The sequence below is a fragment of the Salvelinus fontinalis genome, chromosome 22, assembly GCF_029448725.1.
Source record: "Salvelinus fontinalis isolate EN_2023a chromosome 22, ASM2944872v1, whole genome shotgun sequence".
NCBI lineage: Eukaryota > Metazoa > Chordata > Actinopteri > Salmoniformes > Salmonidae > Salvelinus > Salvelinus fontinalis.
In genome coordinates this window covers 544,693-559,120 of record NC_074686.1, presented here as the reverse complement: position 1 = coordinate 559,120, position 14,428 = coordinate 544,693, and the positions used below count along the sequence as shown (strand labels likewise).

The 14,428-nt window shown below is 43.7% G+C and overlaps 1 protein-coding gene across 1 annotated transcript; it reads left to right on the top strand.

Annotated features, from left to right (window-relative positions):
- The first annotated feature begins 1,252 nt into the window (after positions 1 to 1,252).
- Positions 1,253 to 14,083, top strand: LOC129819509 (uncharacterized). Its single transcript, XM_055875829.1, has 9 exons — positions 1,253 to 1,357; positions 1,533 to 1,694; positions 2,009 to 2,098; positions 2,305 to 2,423; positions 2,593 to 2,743; positions 2,871 to 3,137; positions 7,893 to 12,692; positions 12,837 to 12,912; positions 13,043 to 14,083. The coding sequence occupies exons 2-9, from the start codon at positions 1,575 to 1,577 to the stop codon at positions 13,147 to 13,149; spliced, it is 5,730 nt and encodes a 1,909-aa protein (XP_055731804.1). The 5' UTR covers positions 1,253 to 1,357; positions 1,533 to 1,574; the 3' UTR covers positions 13,150 to 14,083.
- The last annotated feature ends 345 nt before the right edge of the window (positions 14,084 to 14,428 follow it).

Genomic DNA, 14,428 nt, shown 5'->3' with positions numbered 1-14,428 from the left:
CCAAGCTAAAAAGCACTAAGTTCAGTTACTGCCATTTACCTTGGTTTCACAGTAACCTTTTGCAGTTACTGCTAATACTGCCCCCATTTTCTCCAAAACACAATACAATAGAGGCAGGAAACGTGTCCACTGACTAGCCAGACATGACCCTATGTGAACCAAGGTCCTCTACTCCACCAATTAATTCACACATAAAACGGTCAACCGAATCGTTTTAGTCATCTCTCCTCCTTCCAGGCTTTTTCTTCTCTTGATTTTATATTGCGATTGGCAACTTTCATAAATTAGGTGCGTTACCGCCACTGACCTCGTTCGTTTTTCAGTCACCCACATGGGTATAACCAATGAGGAGATGGCACGTGGGTACCTGCTTCTATAAACCAATGAGGAGATGGGAGAGGCAGGACTTGCAGTGCGATCTGCATCAGAAATAGAACTGACTTCTATTTTAGCCATTTGCTATGCAGACGCTCGTTGGCGTGCCCAAGCAGTGTGGGTGCAATAATTGAATAATATAGATTTCTAAATTCATTTGGTGTAGTCAGCCTGTTAGTCGTGATAATGCTTTAAATCCATCACTGCAAATAACTTGACAGTTTCGAAATCGAATACATGTGGATCACATTTTAGGGTTGAGGTATGATTCTGTGGAAGGCTTGGCAACAGACTGCACCTGTTGCAGCATGCCCAGGCACAACTGGAGCTGCGCTTTATGGAGCGGGCACACCATAAATAAGCCTGTAGACTATATCAATAGGTTAAGGCTACAATATCCTTTCATAGTGTTTATATCAGTACAACAACATAGGTCTATCAGATAGCGGACGTTTGGGGGGCATAGGGCCTACCTTTTCTGGAGACGCAGTTTAATCAAGTTTCAGTTATTACATCACTTGTTTACAATATTAGTCAATATGCCTACTATGTCAAAAAGTGCGGGCAAAGAATAAGAAAATGTGAGTAGGCCTAGGATAATGCTTTGTTCGTTCTTCATATTAATATCGCTTCACATTTGTATAATTCTAAAGATGGATGATGAAAGTCTATGAGATGAATATGTAGCCTACAGAATCAGTCATCATGTAGGCCTACGGTTAGTTGACTACTTTAAGAATAGTTTAACAATGTAAATGGATCAAACAAATTTGTTTTAGATATGAGCTTGATTCAACATTTTTCATGCAAAGTGAATTTGCAAAAGGTGGAATTATTGCAAACCAAGTGACAGGGATGGGGTCTACTATCAAAACCCCACGTCTAAAAAGTTTTGTCATGATTGTCTCTGTATTTGTAGGGGTTACAGGAAGCCCCAGAGAGGACATTCCCTGTATTCTTCAGAGGAAAACTGGGGGAGAAGGTTAGTGTGATAGTATGACATTCCAAATGATCTGAGATCCTCAATTTCTTTCAAATGAAATGTTACCTAATTATATATTTTTAATGACTTCACATTTCCAGTCCTAATTCCACAACCATTCCCACTGTAGTATCCATTGCCCTGACATTGAGGTTTGTTAAAACACAATCCACAGCTCCATCAGGAGACCCCCGGGTTTGACCTGTTGGACCCCAACATGAGAGTCATGGATGTTAGTTATAACTGCCTCCACGACAAACACCTGAAGAGTTTTTTCCGCCATCCGGAAAGGAAGAAGCGGCTGGTGAAGCAAGGCCTCATCACCTCAAATGAGAAGGCATGGCAAACCTCCTTTTTCTTTCCAAAATCTTAAAGTGACACTTATATGGAACTGAGAAAATTGGACAGGTGTAAGCAATATGATGGCTAGGTGAAATGTTTGCCATTTTGCTTAGTTTACACAAATCCAAATCTACAAGTGCATAAGGTCATTGTTAGTGCAGGTTGTAAAAGAGAATGTGTTCTTAATGTCTTACCTGGTTAAATAAAGGCAAAATCAATCAATATTGAGGTTAGAGGTAGATTTGGGATTGGGTGTTTGTACACATGAACTTCCTCTAAAAATGCTCTTTTGTGGCTCCTTCCTTTCAGGTGCTGTGTACGTGTAAAGAGTACAATCGCTACAGTAGCTACATCAAGTCAGTTCAGTTGCTGTGGGAGAAGCAGTGCTGTGCCCAGCAGGTTAGAGTGGTCTACTTTCTAGATGCACAATTATAAAAACACAAAAGCTATATTGTAAGACACACCTTTCCATGCGTTTTATTTCAACTGTATATGTAACTTGCTGTCGCTCATGGATCGGGAAAGGGTTTTCTGATCACGTGACAACACCAGGAAAAACTTGTGGAAGGCAAGGGTGCAAATGAATCTCTCTCTCTCTCTGTCAGAAAAATCTTTTGAAGCAGTTCCTAGTCTTGCAGCAGCAAGGGGAGGTTCCGTCCCACATCTCACTGACGGATATTAGAGAATGGCTCATTGCCAAGGGTAGAAACTACTTCAAGAACACGTGAGTGTTATTAGAATATTTTACCCAAATGTGTTAAAAAAACATAAGCAAAGGTGTGGAATCACGTTGACCTCCTATCTAGCAATAACTTAAGAAATAGATATGGTGGACAGTTTGAGTTGTAGGAAAATTAAGGTAAATCATGTTTGATGTTCCCTTGTATGTGAAGGTTTCAGAGTGAAATGGAAGAGGGGAAGAACCTTCACTTGGCCGAACTGGCTTGGGATGTGAAACGACGCCTCAGGCTTGAGGAGCTGGAAAGAGAAGTGTGCAGGGAGCTGCGCCTGGAGCGCCGAATCCGCTGGTCGGTGATTGGACAGGTAAGGATGGAACAGCGGCACTCCTAGGGCTGATATCAACTCATAGTTGCTTAAGCAGCAGTAGGACCTCAGTGTTTCTGTTGGTATCTTCATCCATTTGCCTCTCTCTCTCACCCGTCTCTCTTAGCCTGGTAGCCAGATGGGAGATTGGAGACCCCTGGGCATGGAGACACACACACTTCTGGTAATGGACTCTCCCTTCAAACACTCCACCTCCTCGATGGACACTCTTTCCAGTCAGATCTCGACTAAGAACCTCGAGGTTGCTAGGCTACATTCTGCCAGACCACGTTATGCCAGACCACCAACTGAAAGACCTAGCAGTGACTCTGATCACTCTGGAACCTTGTCGACTGTGACGACCTGCTCACCACATTCAGCTAGCCCGTCAGTGGTAGGTCATTTTGGTCATGAACATGTTCCCAGCTTTCACTCTTTGGGGGCTGTAGACATATTACTGCTTCCCTGTCTCCCATCTCCTGGGAAATCCATATCCAAGTACAGTTGCAAGAAAAAGTATGTGAACCCTTTGGAATTACCTGGACTTCTGTGTAAATTGGTCATAAAATGTTATCTGATCTTCATCTAAGTCACAACAATAGACAAACACAGTCTGCTTAAACTAATAACACACAAATAATTTTACTTTTTCATGTCTTTATTGAACACACCGTGTAAACATTCACAGTGCAGGGTGGAAAAAGTACACTCAGCAAAAAAATAAACCTCCCTTTTTTAGGACCCTGTCTTTCAAAGATAATTCGTATAAATCCAAATAACTTCACAGATCTTCATTGTAAAGGGTATAAACACTGTTTCCCATGCTTGTTCAATGAACCATAAACAATGAATGAACATGCATTTGTGGAACGGTCGTTAAGACACTAACAGCTTACAGACGATAGGCAATTAAGGTCACAGTTATGAAAACTTAGGAAACTAAAGAGGCCTTTCTACTGACTCTGAAAAACACCAAAAGAAAAATGTCCAGGGTCCCTGCTCATTTGTGTGAACGTGCCTTAGGCATGCTGTAAGTAGGCATGAGGACTGCAGATGTGGCCAGGGCAATACATTGCAATGTCTGTACTGTGAGATGCCTAAGACAGCGCTACAGGGAGACAAGACGGACAGGTGATCGTCCTCGCAGTGGCAGACCTCGTGTAACAACACCTCCACAGGATCGGTACATCCAAACATCACACCTGCGGGACAGGTACAGGATGGCAACAACAACTGCCCGAGTTACACCAGGAACGCACAACCCCTCCATCAGTGCTCAGACTGTCCGCAATAGGCTGAGAGAGGCTGGACTGAGGGCTTGTAGGCCTGTTGTAAGGAAACCGGCAACAATGTCGCCAATGGGCACAAACCAACCATCGCTGGACCAGACAGGACTGTCAAAAAGTGCTCTTCACTGACGAGTCATGGTTTTGTTTCACCAGGGTTGATGGTCGGATTCGCGTTTATCGTCGAAGGAATGAGCGTTACACCGATGCCTGTACTCTGGAGCGGGATCGATTTGGAGGTGGAGGGTCTGTCATTGCCTTGGGCGGTGTGTCACTGCATTATCGGACTGAGCTTGTTATTCCAGGCAGTGTCAACGCTGTGCGTTACAGGGAAGAAAACCTCCTCCCTCATGTGGTACCCTTCCTGCAGGCTTATCCTGACATGACCCTCCAGCATGACAATGCCACAAGCCATACTGCTCGTCCTGTGCGAGATTTCCTGCAAGACAAGAATGTCCGTGTTCTGCCATGGCCAGCGAAGAGCTCGTATCTCAATCCCATTGAGCACGTCTGGGACCTGTTGGATCGGCGGGTGAGGGCTAGGGCCATCCCCTCCAGAAATGTCCTGGAACTTGCAGGTGCCTTGGTGGAAGAGTGGGGTAACATCTCACAGCAAGAACTGGCAAATCTGGTGCAGTCCATGAGGAGGAGATGCACTGCAGTACTTAATGCAGCTGGTGGCCACACCAGATACTGACTGTTACTTTTGATTTTGAACCCCCCCTTTGTTCAGGGACACATTATTCCATTTCTGTTAGCCACATATTCAGTTTATGTCTCAGTTGTTCAATCTTGTATGCTCATACAATTATTTACACATATATAATTTCATGAAATCAGAAGTACAATACAGCAAATGAAAGATAAACATCTTGTGAATCCAGCCATCATTTCCGATTTTTAAAATGTTTTACAGCAAAAACACTATGTATTCATATTAGCTCACCACAATAGCCAAACACACAACGCCATGTTTTCACCATGTTTCCACCGCATAGGTAGCTTTCACAAAACCCACAAATAGAGATAAAATTAATCACTAACCTTGAACAACTTCATCAGATGACAGTCTTATAACATCATGTTATACAATACATTTATGTTTTGTTCAAAAATGTGCATATTTGAGGTATAAATTGTAGTTTTACATTGCAGCCACCATCACAAATAGCACCAAACAGACAGAATAATTACAGAGAGCAATGTGAAATACATAAATACTCATCATAAAACATTTATGAAAAATACATGTTGTACAGCAAATGAAAGATACACTGGTCCTTAATGCAACCGCTGTGTTAGATTTTTTAAAATAACTTTAGTACAACATACAGCATGCAATATTGTGAGACAGCGCCCTACAATTCTCCACCTTGTTGGAGCCAACATAAAATACGAAATAACATCATAAATATTGTCTTACTTTTGATGTTCTTCCATCAGAATGTTGTGCAAGGAGTCCTAGTTCCAGAATAAATTGTTGTTTGTTTTTAGAATGTCCATTTCTTCTGTCGAATTAGCAACTTTGGCTAGCCATGTGGAGCTCACGTGTCCAAGAAATGTTTGCACCTGGAACGAAAAATTCCAAAAGTCCCAATAAACGTTGAATAAACTGGTCAAACTCGGTTGAAAAATCCTACTTTATGATGTTTTTCTCATATGTATCCATTAAAATCAGAGCCGGAGCATTTCGTCGTGTAAACCGAACGCATTTCAGAAGACAATGTGAGGTTCCCTTGTGCACAGCTGACTACTGACAAAAGAGCGGACCTGTTACTCCAAAAGCTCTCATTCGGCCTCACATCAAGCTAGACACCCATTCAACCTTCTACTGCCTGTTGACATCTAGTGGAAGGCGTATGAAGTGCATACAGATCCATAAATATAAGCCAGTTGAATAGGCAGGCCCTGACACAGAGCCCCTTTTTCAGAATGTTCACTTCCTGTCTGGAAGTTTGCTGCCAAATGAGTTCTGTTTTACTCACAGATATAATTCAAACAGTTTTAGAAACTTCAGAGGGTTTTATATCCAATAGTAATAATAATATGTATATTGTATGATCTAGAACAGAGTACGAGGCCGTTTAATTTGGGCACAATTTTCCCCCAAAGTGAAAACAGCGCCACCCCCCTATTAAGAAGAAGTTAAGTTTGCTGAAAATAATTATAGTTGACAGTGAGAAGACGTTTCTTTTTTTGCTGAGTTTATGTGAACCCTTGGTTTTAATAAATGGTTGACCCTACTTTGGCAGCAATAACCTCAACGTTTTCTGTAGTTGCAGATCAGACCTGCGCAACGGTCAGGAGGAATTTTATACCATTCCTCTTTACAAAACTGTTTCAGTTTAGCAATATTCTTGGGATGTCTGGTGTGAACCTCTCTCTTGAGGCCCTGCCACAGCATCTCAATCGGGTTGAGGTCAGTACTCTGACTGGGGCACTACAGAAGGCATATTTTCTTCTGTTGTAGCCATTCTGTTGTTTATTTACTTCGGTGTTTTGGGTCGTTGTCCTGTTGCATCACCCAACTTCTGTTGAGCTTCAATTGGCGAACAACCTTAAATTCTCCAGCAAAATGTCTTGATTAACTTGGCAATACATTTTTCCATTGATGATAGCTAGCTGTACAGACCCAGAGGCAGCAAAGCAGCTCCAAACCATGATATGATGCTCCCTTCACCATACTTTACAGTTGGGATGAGGTTTTGATATTGGTGTGCTGTGCTTTTGTTTTCTCCACACAGTGTTGTGTGTTCCTTTCAAACAACTCAATTTTAGTTTCATCTCTCCACAGAATATTTTGCCAGTAGCGCTGTGGAACATCCAGATGCTCTTTTGCAAACTTCAAAAGTGCAGCAATGTTTTTATTTGGACAGTCGGTGGCTTCTTCCGTGGTGTCCTCTCATGAACGCCATTCTTGTTTAGTGTTTTACGTATCGTAGACTCGTCAACAGAGATGTTAGGATGTTCCAGAGATTTCTTTAAGTCTTCAGCTAACACTCTAAGATTCTGCTTAACCTCATTGAGCATTCTGCGCTGTGCTCTTGCAGTCATCTTTGCAGGACGGCCACTCCTAGGGAGAGTAGGAACAGTGCTGAACTTTCTACATGTATCTACAGTTTGTGTAACCGAGTGATGAACATCAAGGCTTTTAGAGATACTTTTGTAACCCTTTCCAGCTTTATGCAAGTCAACAATTCTTAATCTTGGGTCTTCTGAGATCTCTTTTGTTTGAGGCATGGTTCACATCAGACAATGCTTCTTGTGAATAGCAAACTCAAATTTTGTGAGTTTTTTTAGGGCAGGCAGCTCTAACCAACATCTCCAATCTCGTCTCAATGATTGTACTCCAGGTTAGCTGACTCCAATTAGCTTTTGGAGAAGTCATTAGCCTCGGGGTTCACATACTTTTTTCAACTTACACTGTGAATGTTTAAATGATGTATTCAGTAGAGACAAGAGAAATACAATAATTTGTATTTTGTTTAAGCAGAATGTGTTAATCTGTTGTTGTGACTTAGATGAAGATTAAATCTAATTTTATGACCAATTCATGCAGAAATTCAGATAATTCCAATAGGGTTCATATACTTTGTCTTGCCACTGTATTTGGATGATATGATGTAATATGCGTTTGCCACTTTGGTAAATGTAAAAAGTCTAGATGAGGAAGATGATTAAGTTGCAACAATGGAGACCACACATTTGATATAGAATAATTGCAACAACAAAAAATGAAAGGTATACTTGTTATATTTACTTTAAAAATATTTTGGATATGGATTAACATGTGTTTTGATTTCCAACATACTGTAAATCTTAATCAATTCTGTTGATGTACCTTTCTGTGTTCATATATACAGATTACTGTTAGGGACTTGCTGCTCATGATTGGGCACATAACTAGCTCAGTATTGGAGGAGGTAAATAGCATCCTGATCCCTGCCTTGGTTGACCTTATAAGGCTGAGAGCTTCAGAAAGTGATGCAGAGAGTATGCTCTCCATCAGCAAAGACACCAACGAAGATTCAACCCAGGGCTCTGTCAGCTGTACCTCCCTACTCTCCAAAGTCAATGTGATCTGTCTCACTCAGAGTCCTGACAGTAGGTCCTCCCCAATCTCCATTGATGAACCAGTCAAGACTTGTTGTAGCAGCAGTTCTCTGTCCAGTGAGGAACGAGCCCACTCTTCCTCCAGTCAGATCTCTACTAAGAACCTCCTGGCTACTTGGCCACGTTCTACCAGGCCCCAATCTGCCAAACCGCCACCTGCTAAACCACCACCTGCTACACCACCATCTGATAAACCGTCATCTGCTAAACCACCATCTGCTAAACCACCATCTGCTAAACTACCATCTGCTAAACTACCATCTGCTAAACCACAATCTGCTAAACCACCACGTGCTAAACCACCACCTGCTAAATTAAGATCTGCTAAACCACAATCTGCTAAACCACCACCTGCTAAACTACGATCTGCTAAACCACAATCTGCTAAAACACCACCTGCTAAACTACGATCTGCTATATCACAATCTGCTAAACCACCACCTGCTAAACTACAATCTGCTAAACCACAATCTGCTAAACCACCACCTGCTAAATTACAATCTGCTAAACCACCTACTGCCACTGACTACTCTGGAACCTCTGCTGTGGTAGGTCGTGGGCATGTCATCCCTGTCAAACTGACCTTGGCCCCTTTCTCCTCCTTACTCTCCAGCGAAGAGACCAACACCAACCTCCCCTCCAGCAGCCGCCCCTCCTCATGCTCTATCAAGCTTTTAGACAGAAGGAGTGACATTCCTTGCTCCCTGGCTGTGAGCTCTATTTCAACTGTTCCTGGACCTGACTCTAGCAGGAGCCCTAAGCGGGAGAATCAATATGCTACTGAGGTCTCGTCGATCTGCCTCAGCCAAGATAGAAATGGCCAAGGAGGGAGTGTGACACCTCCAGCCCCTTTGGATGTTTCCCTCCCCTCCATTATTGAGCGGGCTGGCGGACTTGTATGTTCCGTCATCACCCAGTCTTTAGAAATTGTGGAGGCGCGGTCAAGTGTGATTGGTGAGAAGGGCTCTCCATCTCCCACCACAGTCTCCCATTCTCCTACAAGGGTGTTTGTCAGCCACTTAAGGAGTAGCCCATTAGGTGAGGACCTTGTAGATTCAACACTTGCGGATGTTATCTCTGTCCTGAAAATGGAGGGAATTTTTTCCTCCTCTCCGACTTTGGACGAGGAGCTGCTTGATCTCTCCTCCAGTTGTTCTTCATCATCCAGCGAAACACTGCAATGTGTGTCTGTTGGCCCTCTTGGCAGTGGGTCGGAGACGTCCTTCAAACTTCTTGGGGGTCGTACTCTGAGTATCGCCACCCCAATGGCCCATGTTATCACAGAGGACTTAGAAGTCTACAGTGATGAGATCATTGACGAAATCCTTATTATAATGAGGACCAAAAAAGATGATGACAGTGGAAGTGACGTCTCTGGTGCATCAACACCATGCAGCACACCAGCACCACAGAGCCGGTCCTCTTCAGCACTGAGGGGAGTGCTTCCCCATGACAGGAGGATACTCAGCACAACACTGCTTGGAATCCAGAACACACTAGACAGTGAGAACCTCTCAGGAGAGTGCTCCATCTCACCACAGGACAATGCCAGAGTCCTGGAGATGATAAAGTTGCTGCAGAGGCGCCTTGATGGGACACCCTCAGAGTCCTCCATCCATATCACAGATGTGGCTTCACCCTTGGGCTTTCCTCTCCCTGTATCTCTCCATGCTGTTCAGTCGTGTGTATTTGCCACTGACAAAGACCTGAAGGCAGAAAGAGTGAAGGGAGTCTTTGAAAGCCTGAGATCCCAGTTTATGAGCTACTCCATCAAGCCTGTGAGTAACATCATTACCAGGGCAACAACAAAGATGGCTGCCTCCAAGCAGGTTAGTTTAGAGACACTCCAGGCAGCATCAGCAAAATCATCTGCTGTGGCTCAGAACCTTATTAGTTCGGTTTTATTTCAAGTTGCCAAGGTGTCCTGCTCTGATGACTTAGAGGGTCTGGGTGATCATCTCAGATGCCCCTCAACTTTGACCAGAGTTCTGACACCTTTGACCTCAGAGAAAGCTACACTGACACCTGCTGTTCTGAAGATCAGAAGGGAGATGTGTAAGGAAGTGGCCACTGAACTCCAGAGTTTCTTGATCAAGGAATCCCTTACTGGCACCCAGACACCATCCAATGGACATGCTTGCACTTCTGGTTCTGCCCCAAGGGAAGCTGTGCGGGACATCCTGAGGAAAACCAAAGAGGAGGCTTCCAACAAAAGCCTGAACAATATTTTCTCTGTTAATTTGGATGAGCGGCTCACAGACTCCATTGCAGATGCCTTATATCCAAAGCTGCATGACGCATTGGAGTCCAAGAGAGAGCTGCAGGCTTCTTATTACAGCTCCCAGATCAGCTGCAGCCTCAGCCCCTTCGAAGTTGAGAGCAGCCTAGAGCTCCAGGAGTTCACTGACCCACTATCTGAGTCAGTATTGTGTCTCCTGGATAGGACATTTGGAGATAAAGCTCAGAACTTTAAGACAGGCGGGGGTGTTTTACAATATGTCACAGACCCAGCCTATAAAAAGCTTTTGATTGGACCCCACACCAACAATGTCAATGTGGTTGTGCACACGATTGCAGTAGAGGAGTTGCCTGTTGAGGGTTGTATTGCGCAAAGTGAGGCCATTCATGGCCTTCACAAGAAGCAAGATTTACCTTCCAGCACCAGTGACAGAGGGAATGAGACCCCGAGCCCTACTAATTGCCTGCTGGAGGGTGTAGTGGGCAAACTGATACGGAAGATGCTATTTCAGGGCCTTGAGATCCCTGAGTTACCCATGAATGACAGCCGCTCTGAGAGCTTTAAGCCACAGTATGAACTGATTGCGAAGCTTTGTCCTCTGATGGTAAGGACAATCATGGCTACAACCATAGCCAATCAACAACCTACTATTCAAGAAGCAGTGATGTCTTCCGAGAACATCCATGTGAAAGAGCTGTGTGAGGCAGGTATCAAACCTCTCAAAGAGAACCATGTACCCGATGACTCTGAGACAAACATCATGGTCAGAAGGGCTTTGAGTGAAATTGAATCCTGTATGATTGAGACCTCTGCCAACGACTCTCCCAGTCTACATTCCACACCAGAGGTGGTTGTAGACCTGATCACCAAGCTGCTTCATGGGTATGAACTTTACTCAGAGGACTTTGCATCACCTGTGTCATCCCCAACCACCACTCTCTCTGATGTGGCAATGGACATGGTGGTTTCTGTCCTTCGGGACCTGTCCGATTCCCCAGACGTTACCTCCGCATTGGAAATGACCAAGGATCTCAAGACGCCGTACTCCCGCCCCTCAAGTGCAAGGATTGTAAGTGCCCTCTGCAGAGAGCTGGAGGAGCACATGGGCTCTCCTGATGCTCTGAGGCGAGCTTTGAGGCGCGGCAGTGGGGAGATGACAACAGCCATTGCGAGTGCAGTCACCAGGGAAGTCCACCGTCTGGGTTCAATCGTACCTAAAGTCTCTGTCCGGCCGCTCTCCTCAGACATCTGCCTAAGGACAGACCAGGACAAGGTCACGGTTAAGAGCCGATGTGGCTCGGCTGAGGTGAAGACATCCCAACCGGTGTATATTATTGTTCACGTAGAGGCGGTGATGGATATCATTGTCCGGCTGCGCGCTCTGATTGTTCCTCGGACCCAGGATAAACTGGCCAGCTGGACCCTAGTTGAGGATGTGACCAACAAGCTGTCCAGTGCTCTGTGGGTGAGGGTGACTAACAGGTGGAGGGAAGCAAATGTCTGCCTGAAGGCAACAGACATCTTTCAGTTGGTGCTGTCTGTGCATAGAAAGTTGATGCAACGCTATGGCACAGAGGAAGCCCTACAGAAGATACTGTGCCACAAGGCACCCAAGCTGCACAAGGACATTGTCTGTCTTGTCACAAACGGAATTATGGATGCACCATCCAAACTTCAAGGCACCAAAAATCTGGAATCTACACTCAACTTGAAAGAATTGACAGCCTTGTTTAATGAAATGACAACCCGTCAATCTTTGAATAAGAAAGCTGAGCAGAGCAGCATCAAGACTGAGATTGAACAGCCGGAGTGGTCCACTGTGGATCAAGTGACATCCGGTTCCAGCAGCTTCATTAGGGAGCTTATATTAGAAGAAGTCCTGATGAAGCTTGTCAAGAAGATATGCCGTATGCCAAAAAGGACCAACAAACATCAGCGCATCCAGATCAGTGATCTGGTGACTGAGCTGATCCGATTGTTCGATGATGAGGTGGCCAAATATCTGATTGAGGAAATGGGAAGCCAGCAAAAAAGTTTCAATTCTAAGATGACATCGAAGCTGGCAGATGCCATCTACACTGACCTTGGGAAGGTCAAGCGTTTGAAACGCTCCTTGAAAATTGACGATTTATTTGAGGATCAGGAGATGCTTTCCTTTGTCTCTGACATTGTTTCCCACAAGCTACTGGCCATCTTGAAACCCTCAGTGCCCAACCCATATGACCACGAGACCTCAGACCTTGAAGACTCATGCAGGGATGATGTGGAAGATGCGGAATCTGAGGGGGTGCATTATGCCACCGGCAGAAAGGTAAGACAAGCTCAGATTACTCTTGAATGGTCATTGGTTGTGCTTTTTGATATCGGCACCAGTAAATATAGTTGTATAATTATAGGAATATGTAAAGGAAGTGAAATTTATGTTTAATTGTGCATCTTTGAATTCTGATCACAGTCCAAGATGAGCATCGTCCTTAAAGACACTACAGACCAGCCAGAGATGTACATTGCTGTGGATTCTCCACCTATGAGTGAGTGTTCCTGGGGGGAAATGTTCTTATGGGACAATTATATATAAAGAAGTATAAAGAAGTAATAAATTATTGTTTTATCAGACAATTGTCCATCTGAAATTCTTACATATTTTCATCTTCTTGCCAGTTAAATTATCCAAGATGAGGAAAGGCATCCGTGGCTTCTTCTGGGGAGTCCAGAAGGCCTGGAAACGCTTGGTCACCTGCAAGTCCTCTGGGTCCTCTGATGGGTAGCCTGGATGACGTGCAGCCCATGTCAGTTGCTTTTGCCAGGCTACATCTGAGGAGAACACCACAACTGGCCTCAATGCAACATTTTTATTTTTGTTGTTCATTTTTGTTTTCATTTTGAGTCCCCTAATGCTGCTCTATTTGAACCAGGCTGTCAGTGGACTAGCTTACCATTAGTTTATACTCCTTAAGGAAGATCCACTATAGGCTACTCAACACCAAAATTCCATCTGGGTCTTTTGATCCCTTATTAGCTCCCACTCCTGTAACTAGGAATGTGAGCTTCTAAATGTCATTCCGACATCTACAGCTTCTCCTGTGATTAGGAAGATAAGCTAAGAAGCCCAACCAATTGACTAGATGTGCTGTACATCTGATGCCATCTCCCTATTGTAATCATTGATCCACGTCCATTGCAGCCTCTAAATTTGATGTAGATATTTAGCCTAAATTAAAGAATTACAAGGAGGGTAGGCCGACAGCAGCTTCTACTCTTCCGATTAGGAAAGTGGTGCTAAACTTTTTGGGATTTGAGGAACTATGTATTTTATTTTTCAATCACTTACATACTTTTTAATGGATGTTTTAATAAAACATTTGTATTGCAGATTTTGATTAATATTGTATCTTTCATAATTTTTCATTTTAATTTAGGTATTCATTTCATGACATGGGACTAAAGCTTAGTTGATACCCTACATACGTACACAAGAAATAACTACAAGCCGCTGCACAAAAAACATTCTACACAAGAACGCAGGATCAGCATTTTGTGAAGCGTTCTTGTGTTACACACGAAGGGTAGGAACTAGGCTTAGTCATTTTATGACTTCTATAAGGGTATATAATGGTATCCATAGTGCAGTATTAAGATATTCATTATGGAGCTTTATACACTGCTCAAAAAAATAAAGGGAACACTAAAATAACACATCCTAGATCTGAATGAATGAAATATTCTTATTAAATACTTTTTTTTTTTTACATTGTTGAATGTGCTGACAACAAAATCACACAAATGATCAATGGAAATCAAATATATCAACCCATGGAGGTCTGGATTTGGAGTCACACTCAAAATGAAAGTGGAAAACCACACTACAGGCTGATCCAACTTTGAGGTAATGTCCTTAAAACAAGTCAAAATGAGGCTCAGTAGTGTGGGTGGCCTCCACGTGCCTGTATGACCTCCCTACAACGTCTGGGCATGTTCCTGATGAGGTGGCGGATGGTCTCCTGAGGGACCTCCTCCCAGACCTGGACTAAAGCATCCGCCAACTCC

Coding starts and splice junctions, on each gene's coding strand:
- LOC129819509 (XM_055875829.1), top strand. CDS start 1,575: ATGAGAGTCATGGATGTTAGTTATAACTGCCTCCACGACAAACACCTG. Junction 2,744..2,870: donor GCTGGTCGGTGATTGGACAG/GTAAGGATGGAA, acceptor CGTCTCTCTTAG/CCTGGTAGCCAGATGGGAGA. Junction 12,693..12,836: donor ATTATGCCACCGGCAGAAAG/GTAAGACAAGCT, acceptor TTCTGATCACAG/TCCAAGATGAGCATCGTCCT.